At 40.9% G+C, this 19338-nt stretch overlaps 1 protein-coding gene across 3 annotated transcripts in view; it reads left to right on the forward strand.

Moving 5' to 3' along the window:
* KCNN3 (potassium calcium-activated channel subfamily N member 3) overlaps positions 1 to 10251 on the forward strand; it is a 314190-nt gene extending 303939 nt beyond the window's left edge. For all 3 annotated transcript variants that reach the window (XM_043962683.1, XM_043962684.1, XM_043962686.1), the window contains one exon: positions 1311 to 10251. In XM_043962683.1, the coding sequence (XP_043818618.1) occupies positions 1311 to 1607 (297 nt within the window). In that variant the 3' untranslated portion in view covers positions 1608 to 10251. The remainder of the gene's footprint in view (positions 1 to 1310) is intronic.
* Positions 10252 to 19338: the final 9087 nt, after the last annotated feature.

Raw genomic sequence — 19338 nt, forward strand, 5'->3', positions numbered from 1 at the left:
TTGGAAAACCCCATATTGACATTATCTATATTTCATTGTATTTTGGTATATTTTAAAAATATGTTTCCAAATTCCATTTTAATCTGGTTCTGGCTCATTCAGGAGTATTGGTGTAGCAATGTGGCCCTTTAACTATGTGTGTGACACCTCTCTTCTACACCATTAGAACTGTTAGAAAGTAGAATTGACTGCTTTAAGAAGTAGGGAATTTCCTATCCCTAGAGGTTTCAAACAGGATGGACAACTACTTTGCAAAGGGGATTTCTTACTTCTTGTTTCTAGAGCTAGAAAAGATCCATAGAAATTGTCTTCAGTTTATAATTTAAGGAAACTGAAGCCCAAAGAGATTAAGTGACTTACCCAAGGTCATACATGTAGTGAGTGGCTGATATGCTACTAGAACCCAGGACCTTAGGCTCCAGAGCCAATGTTTATTCCACCACACTCCACTAGATTAAGTGGCTTCTGAGGTCCTTGCCAACTCTGAGATTTTGTGATTCTTTTGATACTGATTCTGAGGACAAACACTACACAAGCTGTACATTTACTTAGCAAAATCATGGTTTCCCTAGTTACACAGATAATAGAGGTAGGATTACATTCCCTGTTAATAGAGGATTTGGTTTAATGCACACAATAAATTCCCTCCATTGGCAGGCACCCCTGCATTTTCTATCTCCTTTCCCCAAAAACTGGTCCCTTAGCTCTCTTTTGGCTACTTCTCCACTACCACTACCATTTTTTCCTCTTAATTTATTTTCCATTTCCTTTGCTTCCCATTCCATCTGTTATTGCTGCTTCCTCCCACCCCTTTTATGAGTGATTTCTTTTCCTAGTCTAATGGGACTTTGTGAAAATGTCCTTCCAGACCTACTTTACTGACAAATTCAGAAAAAAACCTTTTGGATAAACAGAAGCATCATAGGTAATAGGGATATCTCCCAATCCGTTCAAAAACTCTTACCCAAACCTAGGGAAATGATCTTGCCCTTCCTTAGCAGTATGTGTCTTGGAAGGTTCATCACTTAGAAGGTTTGATGAACTAATAGTATTGAGACTGTCTGGGCAGTCAGTCTATGGGAGGCACCTGTTCAAGGCTCCACTTCTTCAGGGTGACAAAATTATAGATTTAGATCTGGAAGGGACCTCAAAGGCCATCAAATCCAACCTTTAAGCTTTTCCCCCTTTCCTTGGTCTGAGAGGATATGAGTCAGCATTATAGGTTGTCCTGCTCTAAGCTGCTTGTGGTTGGTCCTCCCCCTGTTTATTTTCCCATGATAACCTGGTCCATATTCTTTTTTACCCCACAGATGCAGAATGTCATGTATGACTTAATCACAGAGCTGAATGACCGGAGTGAAGACTTGGAAAAACAAATTGGCAGTCTGGAGTCTAAACTAGAACAACTCACTGCCAGCTTCAATTCCCTTCCCTTGCTCATTGCGGACACCTTGCGTCAGCAGCAACAACAACTCCTCTCAGCCGTCATCGAGGCTCGGGGAGTGAGTGTGGCAGTGGGGACCCCCCACACGCCACTCTCCGACAGCCCTATTGGGGTCAGCTCCACTTCTTTTCCCACCCCTTACACAAGCTCAAGCAGCTGCTAAATAAAACTCCCCACACAGGAAGAATTGCCGACAGGTCTTAAGATGCAAGTCAACTTTCTCCTGGTCTTTCTGTCATCACAGGAACATTCAGGCTGAGTGGACATAAAGAATAAGATTGAACTAATTAACAAACTCATGTTCATTCAGAGTGCTTGGTTCGATATGCCTTGAAATCAGAAATCGAATCTCTGTCTAGGTGCCTATATATGGAAGAGGAAAGGAGAAATGAAAGGAAGCCAAACATTTGACAGGGCCTTTGTTGCAGTGTTTGGTGGAGAACAGAAATCCATGCTCAATCTCAGGTCTTCAATTGTTGTCCGGGTGGGGAGGATAAAGAGGGAGAAGGAAAAGGAAAGGAAGAAGGGAGGGAGGGAGGAGAGAGAGAGAGAGAGAGAGAGAGAGAGAGAGAGAGAGAGAGAGAGAGAGAGAGAGAGAGAGAGAGAGAAAATTAAAGGAGCCAATGGAGAAGCAACTAGAAGAAAGTATTCCACTCCACTGAATATCAGCCTTGGGCTTTGTGTAACTCACAACTAAGGGCCTCATCTACTATTCTGCTCTGCTCTTTTTCTCTAGTTTAACAAGGTCTCTCTATATGACAAAGGTAGAAGAAAGAAGTTCATAATTTGCCAAAACAGAGATACAGTCATAGGGCATCAAAACTCTTATCCCTTACATAGGTCATAAAACACAATGCATGGTAAAATGAGGTCATGTAAGACAGATTTTTCCAATCTAATATCAATAATTATTTATCAAAACCAACCAACCAATTCCTGCCCATGTGCCCCTAAATTCAAGCCATTTCTTCTCCATTGATGAACTGTTTTGTTCAGACATCACTTTTCATCAACTATTCTTTCTTTGTGGGCATAGGTCCCCTCCAAACCTTACAGGTTGCTTTTGCCATAGGTATGTACAGTGCCTGTGATGAGTTGAGTGCCAACTCAAAAATATTGGCTTTCTGGAGCTAAAAATAGTGTTCTGAAAATAGCTGCTTTGGTAGAGTTTTATTCTGCTATCCTAACAACCAGAGATTCATTGGCATTATATGATGATGAGTACACCACAGATATTTATGGTGTCATGGCTCAGTTTGAGTTTCAGATGGGAAGTCTCACTGATCTTGTGCCTACCCTCCTCAAGTTTCCTAAACTAGCTGAGTGGTAAAAGGTTTCCTCATCCCAGATTCTGGGACTTTGGCAGCATTTATGATGAGAGGCATGTACAGCAGCTCCTAAGTGTAGTCATTATAAGATGGTAGGTTTGGGGAAAGGAAGATGGTTCATAAAAGAAGTTCTTTGAGAAAAAATGGAGGTGAGTGTTGACTAATGTGGATCAATGAGTATCTGCTTCCACTGCTGCTTTTTAATCTTGATACAAAACCATGTGTCTCAAAAGACTGAATACTTTAAAGGGGACTTTAGAACTGCTAGAAAGACCAGCAAGCCCTGATCAAGCCCACTTCCATGAATGGTGATGCCAATTCCCAAATCTTTTACATCGCCCTAATCTGACCACTTCAAATTTTGCCAGATGAAAATAATCTTGTAATTTGCCACTTGAATTCTGAAGGGTTTTCCCCACTACTATATGGTATACTTCATCTGTTTAAATTCAAGCAAAAGAATGCTATCCCTCAGTGGAGAGCAGTTCTGCTGGGTTCTGATAAATTGTTACCACACTAAGGTAAGTTATGTAATTCACCCAGCTACAGAAATTTGCTTCAGTCTATTTCTGTCACACTGGGCATGCTCTTCTAAAGTCTGTTAAGGAAGTCTTCAGTTGACACAGGTGGAAATCTATAGTCTGGGGCAGCTCTTGGAGGAAGCCCTGGTTAGTAGCCTGATCTCTTCCTCCATCCACAAGCCTTTGCTGGTTTCCTCTTCGAGACTCCTTTTAGCATTGTCTGTTAGTTGATTTTGCATACCACAAATACCAAATTTGCTGCTGTGTTGTTTTGGTTTGGTTTGGTTTTTTAATCTTTATTCTTATCGCTATCATGTGTACCAGGAAATGCAGCATGGCATAGTAGATGTGGCACTGGAGTTGGAGTAAGGAAGACCCAGGTCCAAATCCCACCTCTGGCACTAGCTATGTGACCCTGAGCAAGTCATTAATTTCTTTGCCCCTCAGACAACACCTTAAATCTATAAAATTACCAGTGGGCTGCCAGTAGCATTTATAAAGGGAGTTTCCACACTAAAGATATCATAGGTCTCTGATGTCTCTCATGCATCTATTTCGTTGATGTTCCTAGAGCAATGTTTGTTGCTATTTTCAATTAAAATTCAGCAGAACATAAAAATGGATTTTTAAACAGATGAAATAACCATGGAGTTACTTTGTGATTTTCATATTTCACCAAACAGTGGCTGATAATTATTGTAGAAATCTACTTGCCCAATCTGGACTCCTAAACCATAGTCCTCAGCTACTGGGTCTCAATTTAACCCTTTCATTGTTAATTCAACTCCCTCCCAACATGTCTGTGTGTAGAATGATCCAGTTTCATATTAATTTCAGATGTTGCATGTCAAATTATCTACCCCTCATTCACCCCCCCAAAAAATTTATACACAGACTATTACTTCTCAGTCTGTGAATAATTCTTTATGCTTTACATGACCTTTGACCAGTGAGAGACCTGTGCAGGCACTGATGACAACACAAATTTGTAACACCTTCTGGTTCAGGGGGGTGGTTTGGGTTGCTTCCAGTGAAAGTAGCCATAGACACTCTGGAAACACAAGGGCATTTATAGCATAAATTGAACCTATTGTAGTGCAATAGAGAAGCATGATTTTTTATCCTTGCCAAGTAAAGGCTCTTTAGCAGATGAGTGTTCTGATCTGCATACTAATATTGCCCCGGTCCAATTGGAAGATTGCTTCTGTATACTAACATTGAAGATGTCTGTTGGGAAACTGCACATTCTCATACAAGTACAGACAAGTCTTGATGACTTAGGTACTGAAAATCCAGTGTGCAGATCATTCAGGCTTTTTGTTTCTCTTTTTCCCAGGGTCCATTTTCTGGTGTGCCACTGCTCATTGGCAATCCCTTCATACCTTGGATATTAGGGATAGGAGAACAGGTGACTTCCAAACTTTTCTTCTTCCCTCCTTGTTCCAAGATTTGGTGGGTAGAAGAGGTTGAATTGACCCTTCAAAAATTGGCTGTACTTGAAAAAACACTAAGTCACCGGGTAGCTAAACTAAAATGCAGGCCCATCCTGCATGGCTTTCCCAGTGGTGGAATTTTTTAATCTTTCTGATAACTCAGTGACGAATCCAATAATGCTGCTTTTCTCTAGATCTTCTAGACATCAGTAGGGCAGAGACAGAAATGCCACAATGGATTGCTTAAGCCATATTATGTACTGTAAAGTTAGGGGTGTACTGTGATACCTTAGGTCCACTCATCTCAGTGGAATTTCAAAACATAGCTCCAGTTGGTAGCCCAAACCAGACCAGGGGCCCTTTCCTCCTTAGGTCAAAGTTCAGATGGAAACTGGTATCTTTGTCTTAAAGATATCATCTTTTGTTCTTCACCTATACATTTTCATAAATTGCCTCTCACCTGTTTTTGTCATCTTCATGACATGTTAACTTCATAATGTTACCACATCTGTAGGGCTGTTTAATGCTGTCTAGAATGCAACAGCAAGAGCAGTTGCATCTGAGAAGACCACTATTTTTCTGACCTTGACAGAGATATAGAGATGGCATAGCAATATTCTTCTGCAGCAGGCAGGAAGGAGCAGGAAAAATGGAAAGAACAGTGGAAGAAAGAAAATATATTAAAAGATAGATTTCCCCCCTCTTCTACTTGTTGTAGTCATAACAAGCTATTAAGTAAGAGAAGGATATTTGAGCTAGAAAGAGAAGATTGGAAATCAGAAACAAACCAGTTCTACTTCTTTGCTCTAAGTAACTTAACCAGTTAGTATCCCAGTCCCTGTATTGGTAAATATGAATATAATGTTTAATATTCTCTAGGGCAAAGTATTACACAGGAACTAAGTGTAATCTCTGAGGTTCGAGCTAATTAGCTGGCTATGTTTGGTTTCCACCTGGTTTTTGGCACACTGAAATGCAACATAGCTAGGAATCACTGAAAATGGTGATGGGGGGGGGTGTTAAAGCCAAAACATTAAAATCAACTCAAACGAGAATCTGTAATTAGTAATAGAATTGGTGGAAAGAAAATTGGGGGCACTAATGTGAAGTTCCAGGGCTTCTCTCCATGATCATTTTGTAAATCAATGAACAGCTTAACCCCAAATTAAGCAACTACTGAATCCCCAAAGTAAACAGTTTCCTGTCCCACCATGATGCTGGGAAGTAATTGTAAGACACTGCAAAGTAATTACACTGCCAGGAGGTTGTGACTTTCCCATCCATAATGTCCCCAGTTTCTACAATTGTTCTTTTTTGTTTTTAAGGTTACCAGAACCGATGCAAGTGATAGTTATCATTCTGCTGTGCCTATTTACTCCTTACTGTGTTATGTTTCAGTACCTTAGACAGCAGCTTGGTTCATTTATTCCTAGGCATCCCTCCCCCCTCCCCCTACCCTGCATCTACTTGGTGACACTCCAGGCATTCTTCCCCCTCCTTTTTTCTTGCTACCAACGTAAACATTATGGAAATAGGATCATTGGTGCCATTAAGAAAGCTATATATAGTCATTCTGTGGGGATATTCATATTAACTGTCTGTTTCTGATAGTTGAATAGCAGGCAAAAGATAATCAGCCTGAGTGTTACTAGGGAAGCAGCAGGAACAGAAATCGACTTTATGGCCTTGTCAAGGATCAGAAGTGAAATTCAGGTTTTTTCAATGACATGTACTGATGATTCCTTGAAAGATCTCAATCTAATGGTATAAAAAAAATGAACTGGGATCCCCTACCTTCACCCAGCTTCCCCTTATACTTTTACTGGAAATACACTAGCTTGAACTGGCATTTCCTCTGAACACCCATCATCCAATAGTCAACACATGACCTCCAGATCTAGGTGCCAAATGCCCCTGAGACATTTGTTTACATATCTGGGAAATTCATTCTGGAAAATAGTCATGAGCAAGGACCACATATTGAAATAGAACAAAAGAAAGGAAGAATTGGGCCTAGAAAAGCTGGTGGAAGAAAAGCACAAGCTTCAGCTCAAACATCTAGTTATAATCCCAAAGAGATGCTGACATTTTCTAGATACACACACACACACACACACACACACACACACACACAAAGCAGGAACAAATCACACAGGAATCTGAACAAAACAACTAACTTCCAGTTTTACAGCAGAAGGGGAATAAACATCCCCTGGTTTTGAACCTGTACAGGTTGTCTCAGTTTGTTCATTTCACACAGGACCAATCCATTTCCCTCCAAAACATTTTTATATGGCAAAGACTCCATTTGGGTCCCAGAAACTCTATTCTGCATTGGTCACAAGTGAAAACAACAGAGAGCAGAAGAATGATAATGGAGACAACATTTCCTTTGCAAACTCAAAGAAACTCCTGTTTCTACTCAGAATTAGACAATAAGCTTCAACATGAATTTGCATCTTGCCTCTGTACTGCTTGCTTCAAAAAAAGATAGGAGAAAGCATAATAGTTTATTTTAACTGAAATATATTGCTATATTATAAATGATATTGTAACTTTCAATTAATATTTTGTATCAACCTAGTCTTTTAGCAGGTCAGAGTGTCCACCTGCTCTCCAAATGACTGTTTCTGAGTACACATCACTGTAACAATTGCCCAACTTCTAGACAAAGAGTCTCAGTACAACTACCTTCACAGCTGCCATACACTTCTAATTCTCCAAGGTCCTTGGTGTCAGAGACAAAAGAACACTATTCCTTGCTTAGAAGAATTTAACCCCAATTTTAACAAGCCATTACAAAAGATTTTGGAAAAGCCATCTCTCTTGAGTAGCTCTATGAAACCATCTTCTGTTGCTCAGTAGTGGGGTGAGGGCTGGGGTTGGGGGAGGGGTGAACCTACTTACTACCTGTTTCCAAAAGCCCAATTACACCATCCATATCAGTCTCCAACTCAGCCAGTCAATCTTTTTTTTTCCTGTGGACATGCAGGAAAGCTAGCCAAATTAGCAACATTATTTCTCTCTCCTGAGCTTCAGGAGGCTTTGATTTCTGTGAATACACCAAGGGGCCATGTGAACAAGGAGAATGATGATTCTCCATTTCTGTGAGAACCGAGCCGGAGCCAAGCATTGAAAAGCTACTTCTCTGGAGTTGGTGACAGCCTAAAGATAGACAGGAACAAGGTTTGGATGCCCTTTTATTAAGGAAATGGAGCGACTGGCAGCAGTGGAATGGCAGGGGGAGGTAACAACTTGTATAATATATGCCAGCAGAAACATTAGCTTTCTTCTCCTGCTACATTTTACTCTGTGAATATTTTGTAACTGCTGGGGTGAAAAGGAGGGAAAAGGAAAAATTCTGTAGGGAAGTTCAGTCACCTCCCTGAGCCTCAGTTTCCTCATCTGTAAAATGAAGGGCTTGGAATAGATACCTTCCTAGGTCCCTTCTAGTTCAAGATCTCTGATTCTATGAGATATGGTTTCAAATAGGAGAAAGACTCTATAATTGGCACACCCATACACTTCATCCTTCGCTTCCTCAACCTAATAGTTGAGGCTCACCTGGAGAATTGCTCTAAGCCCGAGACTCCCAAAGAAAAGTCTACATCTAGATGAAATATGGTGTGTCCGGATTAACACAAAGGTTATCTTCTTAAAACTGGTGAGCCTCCTCCCAGCAAAAAGGTCCATTTAATCTCATCCTATAATCAATGTAATCATGTTCTCTATATGTACCCTCAGAGTAAGTTTAACTGAGTCTCTTATCTATACTTTCCCTGAATATGAGTCACAAATTCAAAAATTCACACTAATATGTTAGTAGTACAAAACAATAGCTCCTTCTTTAGAGATGAGCTGCTAAAAATAAAATCCAGCTTCCATTTTTTGAGCTTCAGTTTATCTGCATCTTGAAGCACCACTCCATACTTTATTCAAGCTATTAAAATGAAAAATAATGTCGCCATCTCCAGTTGAAGTCTGATGTATCTGAGATTTAACACTTGTGTATGTTTTATTATTGTTGAGAAATTCTCCCAGTGCCTAGGCAGTTCTCAGGTCCTAAGTTAGGTACCTGTGTAATTGCATTCCCTCTTCCAGGCCACTGGGGTTCTATCTACTGTATGTACTAAGTTTCCAACTTGTTTGTATAATGGAAATTAGTTCATCCTCAACTTTATAATTGACTGATGAATGTACTGGTGATTGTCAATTCACCTCTAAAATACCTTTGTGCCATTTGCTCCCTTCACCCTTTCCTTTGAGCACCTCTAGAACTGACTAATATTTTCCTATCTCTACACAAATAAATTGTCACCAAATAAAGAAAATGAAATATCTACACAAATAAATTAAGGTTTGGGACTTTCCCCCAAACTTTAAAGTCATTTGATAAATGAAAGAATGAGTATGATCTGTGCTGTTTTTAGTGAAATTTACATAGCTCCTAGAACAGCAGTCCCAAAGTAGATAGAGCCTCAACCTTAAAGACCCCATAAATGGGTAGAGTGGCAAACCGTATTCCCCCTCTCTCAACTCTTGATTAGAAAATGCTGTAAAGGCTGACCAAATCAGTGCCAGTCCTGCCTGGAACTAACTAAATTAAATAGTCCCCATTCTCTTGATCTGGTTTTCTAGACATAATCACAAGGGGAAACATGAATGCTTTATTTCTCCAGTTTGATGCCTATTAGATTATAACTACATTGAAGTAAACAAAAACATTTGTAATTATTTGAGGGCAACAGGACACAACCTTCCCATTTTAATCACCAAATGCTAATAATTAGGGTGCTTGAGCCACTGCCAAGCATTTTCCAAAATGCTTTTCACTTTCAATGTGGTTCCCCTCTCCCTTTTTAACATTATTTGGGTATCAGTATAAGGATACCTGGGTGACCTATTAAATCAGGCCCCTCATAAAGCTACACGGCATCCTGTGTAGTCCATTTAAAATGGCCTACAGCTGAGTGTAAGTCAGAAACCAACCTTGAGCTGTTTATTATTTTTATTCCCTTCTCGGAGTACTCGGCATGTGGCCAATGAGAGCTGTCCTTTGCTAGCAGTAACTAAGGAGAACAAACAGATAGGTGAATTTCACCATTCCACACCTGTAAGTCATCTCTCTCTAAGTCAATTGTGTTCATCATTACCCCAAGCTGGAGCACTCTAAAGGTGGAGAAGGGAAAATCCAAATTCTAATGTCATTGCCATAGCTTGATATGTACCCAGAAACAGCTATGTCCTACATTAATGGCTTTAATCTGTTCATTGTAAAAAGTGCCTTGGACTTCAATCTAAAGAGGTCGGTATAAATATGTACATATGCGTGTGTGTATATGTAGGCAAATATACATATTTATACATACATATAGACACACACATATACCTGCAGTCATATATAATATAGTCATACATATATAATATAAAAACTTCATAATCTACCATATTTCTCTTCGCAACTCCATTTCTTTTGTCTGGTCCTATGTTCATTTGTTGAGAGAGACCTCGCCATAGAGAGGTCCTATTTGGCATATTAATGTATTATTATTATTATTATTATTTTTGTTTTTTACTTTTTATTAAAAAGGTAAAGGTTATAAAAAAGTGAAATGCCTGAAAGTTTTGAATTGGGTCATGGTAAACCTTCTTAGGAAATGGAAGAGAAGAAAATCTGATAGAAGAAATTCCCCTTCCCTCCTTTGGATGACTTCCTTTTTCCTTAATTATGAGGGTATATCGGGATTGCTGGTGATCCAAAAACAAAAGAGTTTTATAGCCTCCATTTGAACTCATTCTTATGCTTCCTGTCCTTCATTTAATTATTCTATGGGCCACAATTTCCCCAGTGGTTCTGTATTATAAGAGAGAAATCTTTAGATACTGCATTCCTTATAAGCAGAAATTTGATTGAACTGACATAGGAGATATGGGAGCATGGGAATTAGTTGTGACTAACACTTTCTGACAGTGAGCACTTTAAAAGGGAAAGGAGTCAACATGGTACAGTGGAATGAAGAGTAGATTTGAGGGCAGCAGTATTTGTCCAGCTCAGCTATTTAGTACCTGTATGATGGTTGTGTCACCTTTCTCGGCATCACGTCTCTGTAAAATGAGGGATTTGGACTAAATGATCTCAAAGGTCTTCTTGGGCTTCAAATCCTATGTGTATGTGGAATCTCCTTCTCTGAACAGTGGCGGGGGGGGGGGGGGGGGGGGGGGGGGCGCGGGGGCAAGGACAATTCAGAGATTGATACCAATCTATTTCTTTGAAGACTGGGAGATGGACTGTCTAGATGACCTTTGGAGTCCTACAAATAAATGTAGGATCATTTCAGTCTTCATTTCGATAATGAGCATTCATGAACATTCATTCTCTAAACCAAAGGGCAAGTCTTTTCCAAACATGTAGGTTGCAAAGGCCAATGATCTTTTTTTAAAATTGACCTAGAAGTTCTATTACAAGGAGTCCTTGAGCTAAAGGAGACATCTCACTTCTTAGAACCAACTAAATCTATATTTCACCGACTTTCTGGTGCAGTAAAAGCCCTTGATGCAGTCCAGAGCTAGATCAAGTGAAATTTGTGTCTTCTTCTGATTGTCAATCAGAAATGATTTGGCCAAATTGACAACAGAGAGGACATATGTGTCTCATGGAGTTTTTATGAGCTGTTCCAGAGACCTGCAAAATCCTAAGTAGAGTCTTGGCATTTAAAGTATTTCACAGCTTTAGTTCTCTAAGTCAAGAGTCTCCCTCACCCTATATTTTTATCTGTGGATTTAAGCAAATGATCATTAGGTACTTCCAAGAAAAAGCACTTAGTCAATGAGACTTTATTGCTAAGTTATTAGACCTAAAAATACTTTGAAAATAGATATAGTTGCATTTCCCCCTACTCATTTCATAAATCTCTCTTCCAAAAATCCTTTCTAAATATATTTAGTGACTCAGTGATTATTAGTCTTTTTATGTAGCAATGTTTGTCCAATGAGTTCAATATGCTTTGCAAATGTTGATGAAGTACTTCCCAAGAAGGTGCCTGTGAAGCAGGTGGTAAATAGTATTATGCCAATTTATTATTTTTCTTTCTTTTTGGAGGCAATGGGGGTTAAGTGATTTGCCCAGGGTCACGCAGTAAGTGTTTGAAGCTGTATTTGAACTCAGCTCTTCCTGACTCCAGGGCTGGTGTTCTATCCATTGCTTTACCTAGCTGCCCTTATTCCCATTTTAAGGAGAGAAAAACTTAGCAGCAAGAAAGTTAAATGGCCTGCTTAAGTCATTAGCTGAACTGAAAACATAACTTGGGATTTCTGATTCAATTTAACTTGACATATATTTATAAGGTATTGACTAAACAAAGAATGCAAAGACCAAAACAAAGTAATTCTTGTCCTCAGGGACTATCACTCAGGTTTTCGCCCTCAGAGTCATCTTGAACTCTTCCTCCTCCCTTCCTTCCCATATCCAACCAGTTGCCAAGTCTTATCCATCCTGTCCTCAAGATATCTCTTGCATCCATAACATTCTCTCTCACACAACTTCCACATTTGTTTAGGTCCAGATTGGCTTTGGTCTGGATTACTGCCATGGGCTCCTAATTGGTCTCTCTGCCTCTAGCTTCTTCTCCTCTCTCCAATCCATTCTACACCAAGCTGCCAAATTGATATTCCTAAAGCACAGTTCTGACCATATCCCTCCCCGGCTCAGTGTCTTCTCAGCTGCCTCTAGGATATGGCACAAACTCTTCCATTTCATATCTAAAGCCATTCACAAGCCTACATTTCTACACTCATTTGACATGCCTCTCCTCCACACAGTCTGAATTCCAGCCAAACTGGCCTCTTTGCTATTGAGGATATAATCACCTGACTCCATCTCCTGACTCCATGACCTCATATCATGCAACATATTGAGGCTGCTATTCCATCCCTGCCATGGGCTTCCTCCTCACCTCTGCCTCATGGAATCCCTAGTTTCCTTTGAGGCTTAGCTCAAGTGATACTTCTTTTGGGAAGCCCATCCCAAGTCCCCCCAGTTATTAAGGACATACTCCCACCTCTGTGTTTACTTTGTATATTGTTTGTGTTTGTTTATAGGGGCATGTGTTGGTTTTCAGGATAGAATGTAAACTCCTGCAGGGCAAAGGTCAGTTCCATTTTGGTCTTTATATCACAAGCAGGTAGCACAGTACCTGACATACAGAAGATGCTTAATAAATGCAGAAGGAAGGAAGGAAGCAGTAATGAAGAGAAAGGAAAAAGGGAGGGAGGGAGGAAGGAAAGAAGGAGGGAAGGAAAGAAGGAAGGAGGAAGGGGGGAGGAAGAGAAGAAGAAAGGAAGGAAGAAAGAAGGGAGGAAAGAGGGAAGGGAGGAAGGAAAGGAGGGAGGAAATGAAGGAAGAAGAGAAGGAGAAAAGGGGAGGAAGGAAAGAAGGGAAGGAAGAAAAGAGGAAGGGAGAGAAGGGGAGGTGGGAGGGAGAAAGGAAAGAAAGAAGCAATGAAGGAAAGAAGGAAAAATGGAAGGGAAGGAAAGGAGAAAGGGAGAAAGGAAGGAATTACATTCTACCAGTGGGGGAGGAGTATATCATGCATGCAAATAAGTAAATACCAACATATAGAAAATTCAAGTCAATTCTACAAGCATTTAAGTGCCTACTATGTGTATGGCACTGTATATGAAACCAAAATCTTCATTGTCTCTGCCCTTGTACAGTTTTCATTCTAGCAGAGGGCAACCACATGTACACAGGTGAGTACGAACTATATACAGAATAATTAAAGAGACACCTGGGGTCGGGGATGATGGGAAAGCTTCCCCTGGGATGCTGCTCCTGGGCTTCCTGTGCTGGACCAGCAGCTGGTGACTGTAGCTGCTGCCTTCACTAAGGCACAGAAGTAAAATGGTGCTGGCTCTTCCAGTGATCTTTGGAAAGACCTTAGTCTGCTGCAGAGGGAGGCCTGAGCTTTAGCTGGTTTGTGTAATGAGGGAAACTGGGTAGGAGAGGAGACGGTTCTTCCCAATAACTAAACCTAAACAGGTGTGACTATAAAGATAACCCCAGACTCTTACCTTCTATTTCTACTTCCTAATGAATATTAACCGGAGAGAAGGGGAAGGTTGAAAAAAAAATATGATACCATTATGTTGGGTAATACAACAGCATTAAATACAAATAAAAAGGAGCAGCCTGACAGCATTAACTGAAATCTGAAGTCACTGCTTTCCTTTGATCTCCTCTTCTTCCTTCCCTGGGGCCACTGTGGAGAAACCAAGAACTTTCAAAGGAATAATTTTGAATTAAGAAAGAGGAGAAAGCTGGGGTAGAAATAAGTGGCTATTTCTCAGTCAGTCTGATATTCACTCTTTGAGAGGAAATGTTTAGTTGGAGGATGTTCCTATCCACTACCCATGCGGCCTCTTTCTCTCTTTGAACCCCAGCTTTCTCACATGTAAAATGAGAGGGTTGAACTTGACCCCTCCCACCTCTAAATCTACAATCATCCCCATAGGGTACATACCCACCTACCCACCTCTATTTCTATTACCTCAACCTCAAGAGCCAATGAAAGGGATTAATGTCAATCTCTTCAGCCAGATGCTCTGTATGCAAGAGCTGTCTCTAAGGTATAAATTCACCAACCCAGGTGCTGAAAAGCAATGGCAGCTTTTACAGAGCTCTTTCAAAGGAAATCAACATGCAGGATTTGACCAGTCCTTCCCATGAGCTAGTGTCATATTAAGAAACATCCAACAAAAGGGCCTACTATTACCAAGTGCTATAGCAGGTACTTCATCTGCAGTAATGTTTCCACTGGGGGTGGGGGGGCAGGGGCGGGGGACATCAGCATCACTTGCTTGAAGGAAGTCTAGTTCTAGTAACAGGAATCATGTCTTCCATTTTCATGAGAAGCATGAATTGCCCAGATCTCAATGTTGGGTTTCTTTTTTTCAGTCTGACCTAATTTCTTCCATGTCCTAGGTCTTTGAACCTCTGTTGATTTACATTCAGGGTATCCACATATTGGCAAATAACAATATTATATTATTATTATTATATTATTATTCACCTGATATTTCTCTGGTCTGACCACTACAGTCTTCTACTATCTCGACACATTTATGGCGTTAAAGCTAAGACCTTTCTTTTTGTCCTGTAATTCTCTTGGGGGATGGGGAGTGAATCTTCAAACATTTCTCTCTGAGATAATATTTGTAAAGAGAGCTTAGCATAGTGCCTGGCACATAACAGGCACTGTGTAAATGCTTCTTCCCTTCCCTCCTCTTCCATTCCCCAATTCAAGAAGCTTTTTATTATGTGCCTACAACATGCACCGTGTTATCCACTGAGGAAACAACAACAAAAATGAACCACTCACTGTCCTCAAGAAGCTTACCAAAGAGAAGTAAGAAAAGGTTAAAGAGCACGTAATATAATTTTATTATTAATAATAATAAAAGCTAGCATTTATATAACACTGTCAGGTTTGCAAAACAACTTACGTATTTTATCTCATTTGATCCTCACAACGACCCTGGGAGGTAGGTGCTATTATTATTGTCTTCGGTTTCCTCATTCATAAAACAAGGAATGAGGAAACCAAGGCTGAGGGGTTAAGTAACTTGCCGATGTTCTCAAAGGTGGTACGTTTCAGAGACAGGATTAAAATTTATGTCTTCCTGACTCTAAGGTCATCACCCTGCATGGTGCACTGACTACCTGACAACAAGTGTCTCACTGAGCCAAAAAGCAAAACACTTGGGGTATCTCAGGACCAACAATGCCCTCTTCAAACTCTGTCTGGATGTATTTAACTACTAAGCAAAATCTCTCCTTTAGTTTAAAATTATACCCAGTACCGTCATCGTATTGCTCTGAGGCCTCAGATAGAGTCTGGCCACTGCCTGAGTAGCCCTCATCTGGAATGTGAGCAGGCCCTGCAAGCTCCAGCTCAAAGACTGAGGGGAATCTGAACAACAGCAGCACCTGCAGGTCAAATGGGAACACAGCCACGGAGCCAAAATGAAGAGCTCTCTCTCTCTCTCTCTCTCTCTCTCTCTCTCTCTCTCTCTCTCTCTCACACACACACACACACACACACACACACACACACACACACACACACACACACACGCATACACACGAAGAGGGCAAGGAGCCTGCCTGCAGCTCATCATCCATTTACTACTCCAATATTTACTCCCGGATGGTTCCTCTCTGGGGTGGTACAGATTTTTGGTCAAATATAAACTGAACTTGACAACCTCTGGAGTTGCTTCCAGCCCTGAGGCTGTGATCCTGTGAGTCATGGAAGATGAACCCACATCATTTTCATAGATCTATAAGTAAAATACGACTCTAAAATAGAAAACATCATCATAGGATTAATTTGATTTTGTTGATAAACCTCCTGGATCCCTCTGATACCTGAAAAACAACTGGGATAAAACACCTGAATAATCACTGTCGTCGTCGTCGTCGTCATCATCATCATCATCATCACATGCATTTACATAGTGCTTTAAGGTTTGCAAAGTGCTTTAAGTATCTTTTTTTTTTTTTTAGTGAGGCAATTGGGGTTAAGTGACTTGCCCAGGGTCACACAACTAGTAAGGTCAAATGTCTAAGGTCGGATTTGAACTCAGGTCCTCCTGAATCCAGGGCCAGTGCTCTATCACTGCACCACCTAGCTGCCCCTTTAGGTATCTTTTAAGATTCTCACAACAAGCTTGCAAAAGGTAGGTGCCATTATTCCCATTTTTCAGTTGAGGAAACTGAGGCTGGAAAAGACTGACTTGCCCAAGATCATACAGCAAGGTGGGATTTGAACTCGGGTCTTTATGGCTCTCATTCCAATACTTTATGCACTACACCACCTAGTTTCCTTGAAAATAATTATAAAATGGAGCGGACTTCCTGGGCAGAGCCAAGATGGCAGAGGAAAGGCAGTAAGCTCTTGAACTCATGACACGATCTCTCCAAAAAACATCCAAATAATGCCATAGGACAATGCCTGGAACAGCAAAACCCACAGAATAATGTGCTGAAATCATCTTCTAACCAAGAACAGCTTGGAAGGTCAGAAGGAGGGAGCTGCTGTTCTGATACAGGAGTCGAGCCCAACCCCACAGTCACCCTGACACAGATCCAGTCCCAGGAAGGCCTCACCAGAGAAGGAGACCCCCAGAGCCTCTGAACCAGTTGAAGTGCCAGTGTCATCTGGAACTAGGCTCCCAGTCTGGTGAGAGGGCTGAGCCCTTGGCAGGGGAGTGCTGAGGCAGAACTTGGGTTTTTCACCCCTGCTGGGAACCAGGAGGTAGGCTCAAGTGGCAGTGGCCCAGGTCAGGGAGGGGCACAGGCTCGTGGGAGCTGAAAACCACAACACACAAAGCTGGTTGATTAGCAAGTTGGTCTGGGGTCATCTACAGACCAGGGAACAGACCAGGTGAGTGAAGAATCTGATCTTCCTTAAATCATACCACCTGGGACTTTTGAAGCTTGGGATTCTGCAGCCTGGAAACAGTGCCCCACTTTAAGGAGCTAAAAGTCAAGTGAAAGAAAGGCAAGATGAGCAGACAGAGAAAGGTGAGGACCATAGAAAGTTTCTTCAGTGATAAGGAAGATCAAGGTGCACCCTCAGAGGAAGAGGTCACTGTCAGGGCCCCTATATCTAAAGCTTCCAAGAAAAATATTAATTGGTCTCAGGCCATAGAGGCATTCAAAAAGGACTTTGAAGATAAAGTTAGAGAGGTAGAGGAAAAAATGGAAAGAGAAATGAGGGTAAAAAAAAAGAAAATAATTATAAAATGGGGCAGCTAGGTGGCACAGTGGATAAAGTACAGGCCCTGAATTCAGGAAGACCTGAGTCTTCAGGCACTTGACACTACCTGTGTGACCCTGGGCAAGTCACTTAACCATTGCAAGGCAATGGCCCTGCAAAATAATAATAATTATTATTATTATTATAATGATTCATTTATATACTACTTTAAAGTTTCCAAAACACTTTATAAACATCTCTAAATAAGATTTAATTTTTAAAATATATTGATTAAACTCATACCATAAGTAAATTTGTTCTACAGAAATTCTCTCTGGAGACCAAAAAAGGAGACATTCTGGGAGGGGAAAGGCAGTGTAGTATAATAGAAAGAACATTGGACTTAGAGGCAGAGGACCAGGGTTCAGAACAAATCCTGTTAGCTACATGATCTTGGGCAAATTATTCTCTGGGCCTCAGTTTCTACATCTGTCAAATGAGGGAGCAGACTACATGACCTCTAAGGACCCTTCCAGCTCTGAGCCTATGAAATTACAGGGAATTTAAAGGAAAGGCTCCAATGGATTGCCTAAAACAGAACTGTTAGGGCAAGTTGACGATGATGACAACAATGACGGTAGTGGTGATGATGATGATAAGCTAACATTTCTATAGTGCTTACTATTATCTCATTTGAGCTTTATAACAATCCTGGAAGGCAGATGAGGAAACTGAGGCAAACTTAAGTGACTTGCCCAGGGTCACACACCTAGTCTGAGGACAGGTTTGAATTCATATCTTTCTGACTCCAGGCCTGGAGCTCTATCAACTGCACCACCTAGCTTTAAGAGAAAAATTTAAGAGTTCATCGCTCTGTAAGAATCCAGTGATTTCGAAATGAATGGCCCAAGGTATCAAATCACCTGATCCTTTCAAAGGTTTGAAACTACCTTATCTGAGCCACAATTTTTTCTCTGTGTTCTTTCCCTTCACTGATGCCAGTTGCAGCTCTTTTCACCTTAATAGATAGTCGTCAAGAGTTGAAGTGATAGGTTAAACAACCTTGTGATGAACCTTTCAAAACTTGGCAAGGCAGGGTCCTTTTGTCCATCACTGAACCTAAATTCAAAGGCTCACCAGGTTAGTAGCACTGGTATTTGAAAGGTTGACACATGGAACGATTAAGCTTGTTCTGCTTAGCCCCAGTGGACATGGAGTGATGAGTGGAAAGTAGCCAACAGGCCCATTTAGGCCTGATGTAATGAAAGACTTCCTAATAATTAGAGCTATCAGACATGGAATGCACCCACCTTGGGAGCTAGGGGGTTCACCCTCATTAGAAGTCATTAAGTACTCATGGGTTATATTAGATTCTTTTCTTTTCAGGTATGGGTTGAACTAGCTGGGCTCTGTGTTCCCATCAAACTCTGAAATTCTGCATTTTTTCTGATCTGCTTCAGTTTGTGTTCCATGGACATAGACAGCAAGAGCTGGGTCAACTCCATCGCATGATGAGGCAGCAAAGATCTTTAAAAGATGTTGTGGGGAGATTTAGGTGGTGCAGTGGATAGAGCACTGGCCCTGGAGTCAGGAGGACCTGAATTCAAATCTGGCCTCAGACACTTAATACTTACTAGCTGTGTGACCCTGGGCAAGTCACTTAACCCCAATTGCCTCACCAAAACAAAAAACAACAACAAAAAAAAGATGTTGGGACAATCTAAAGGGGGGAAAAGGTTTTCTTCAAACAAACCAACAAAAGAATAATCTCCTCCCTCTGCAATATTTAGTGTAAGAAAATAGCGGGTTTTGGTACACCCAGAGGGCCCTGCTGGAGAGGATAATATTGAGATT

This window comes from Dromiciops gliroides, chromosome 4 (assembly GCF_019393635.1).
Source record: "Dromiciops gliroides isolate mDroGli1 chromosome 4, mDroGli1.pri, whole genome shotgun sequence".
Taxonomy (NCBI): Eukaryota; Metazoa; Chordata; class Mammalia; order Microbiotheria; family Microbiotheriidae; genus Dromiciops; species Dromiciops gliroides.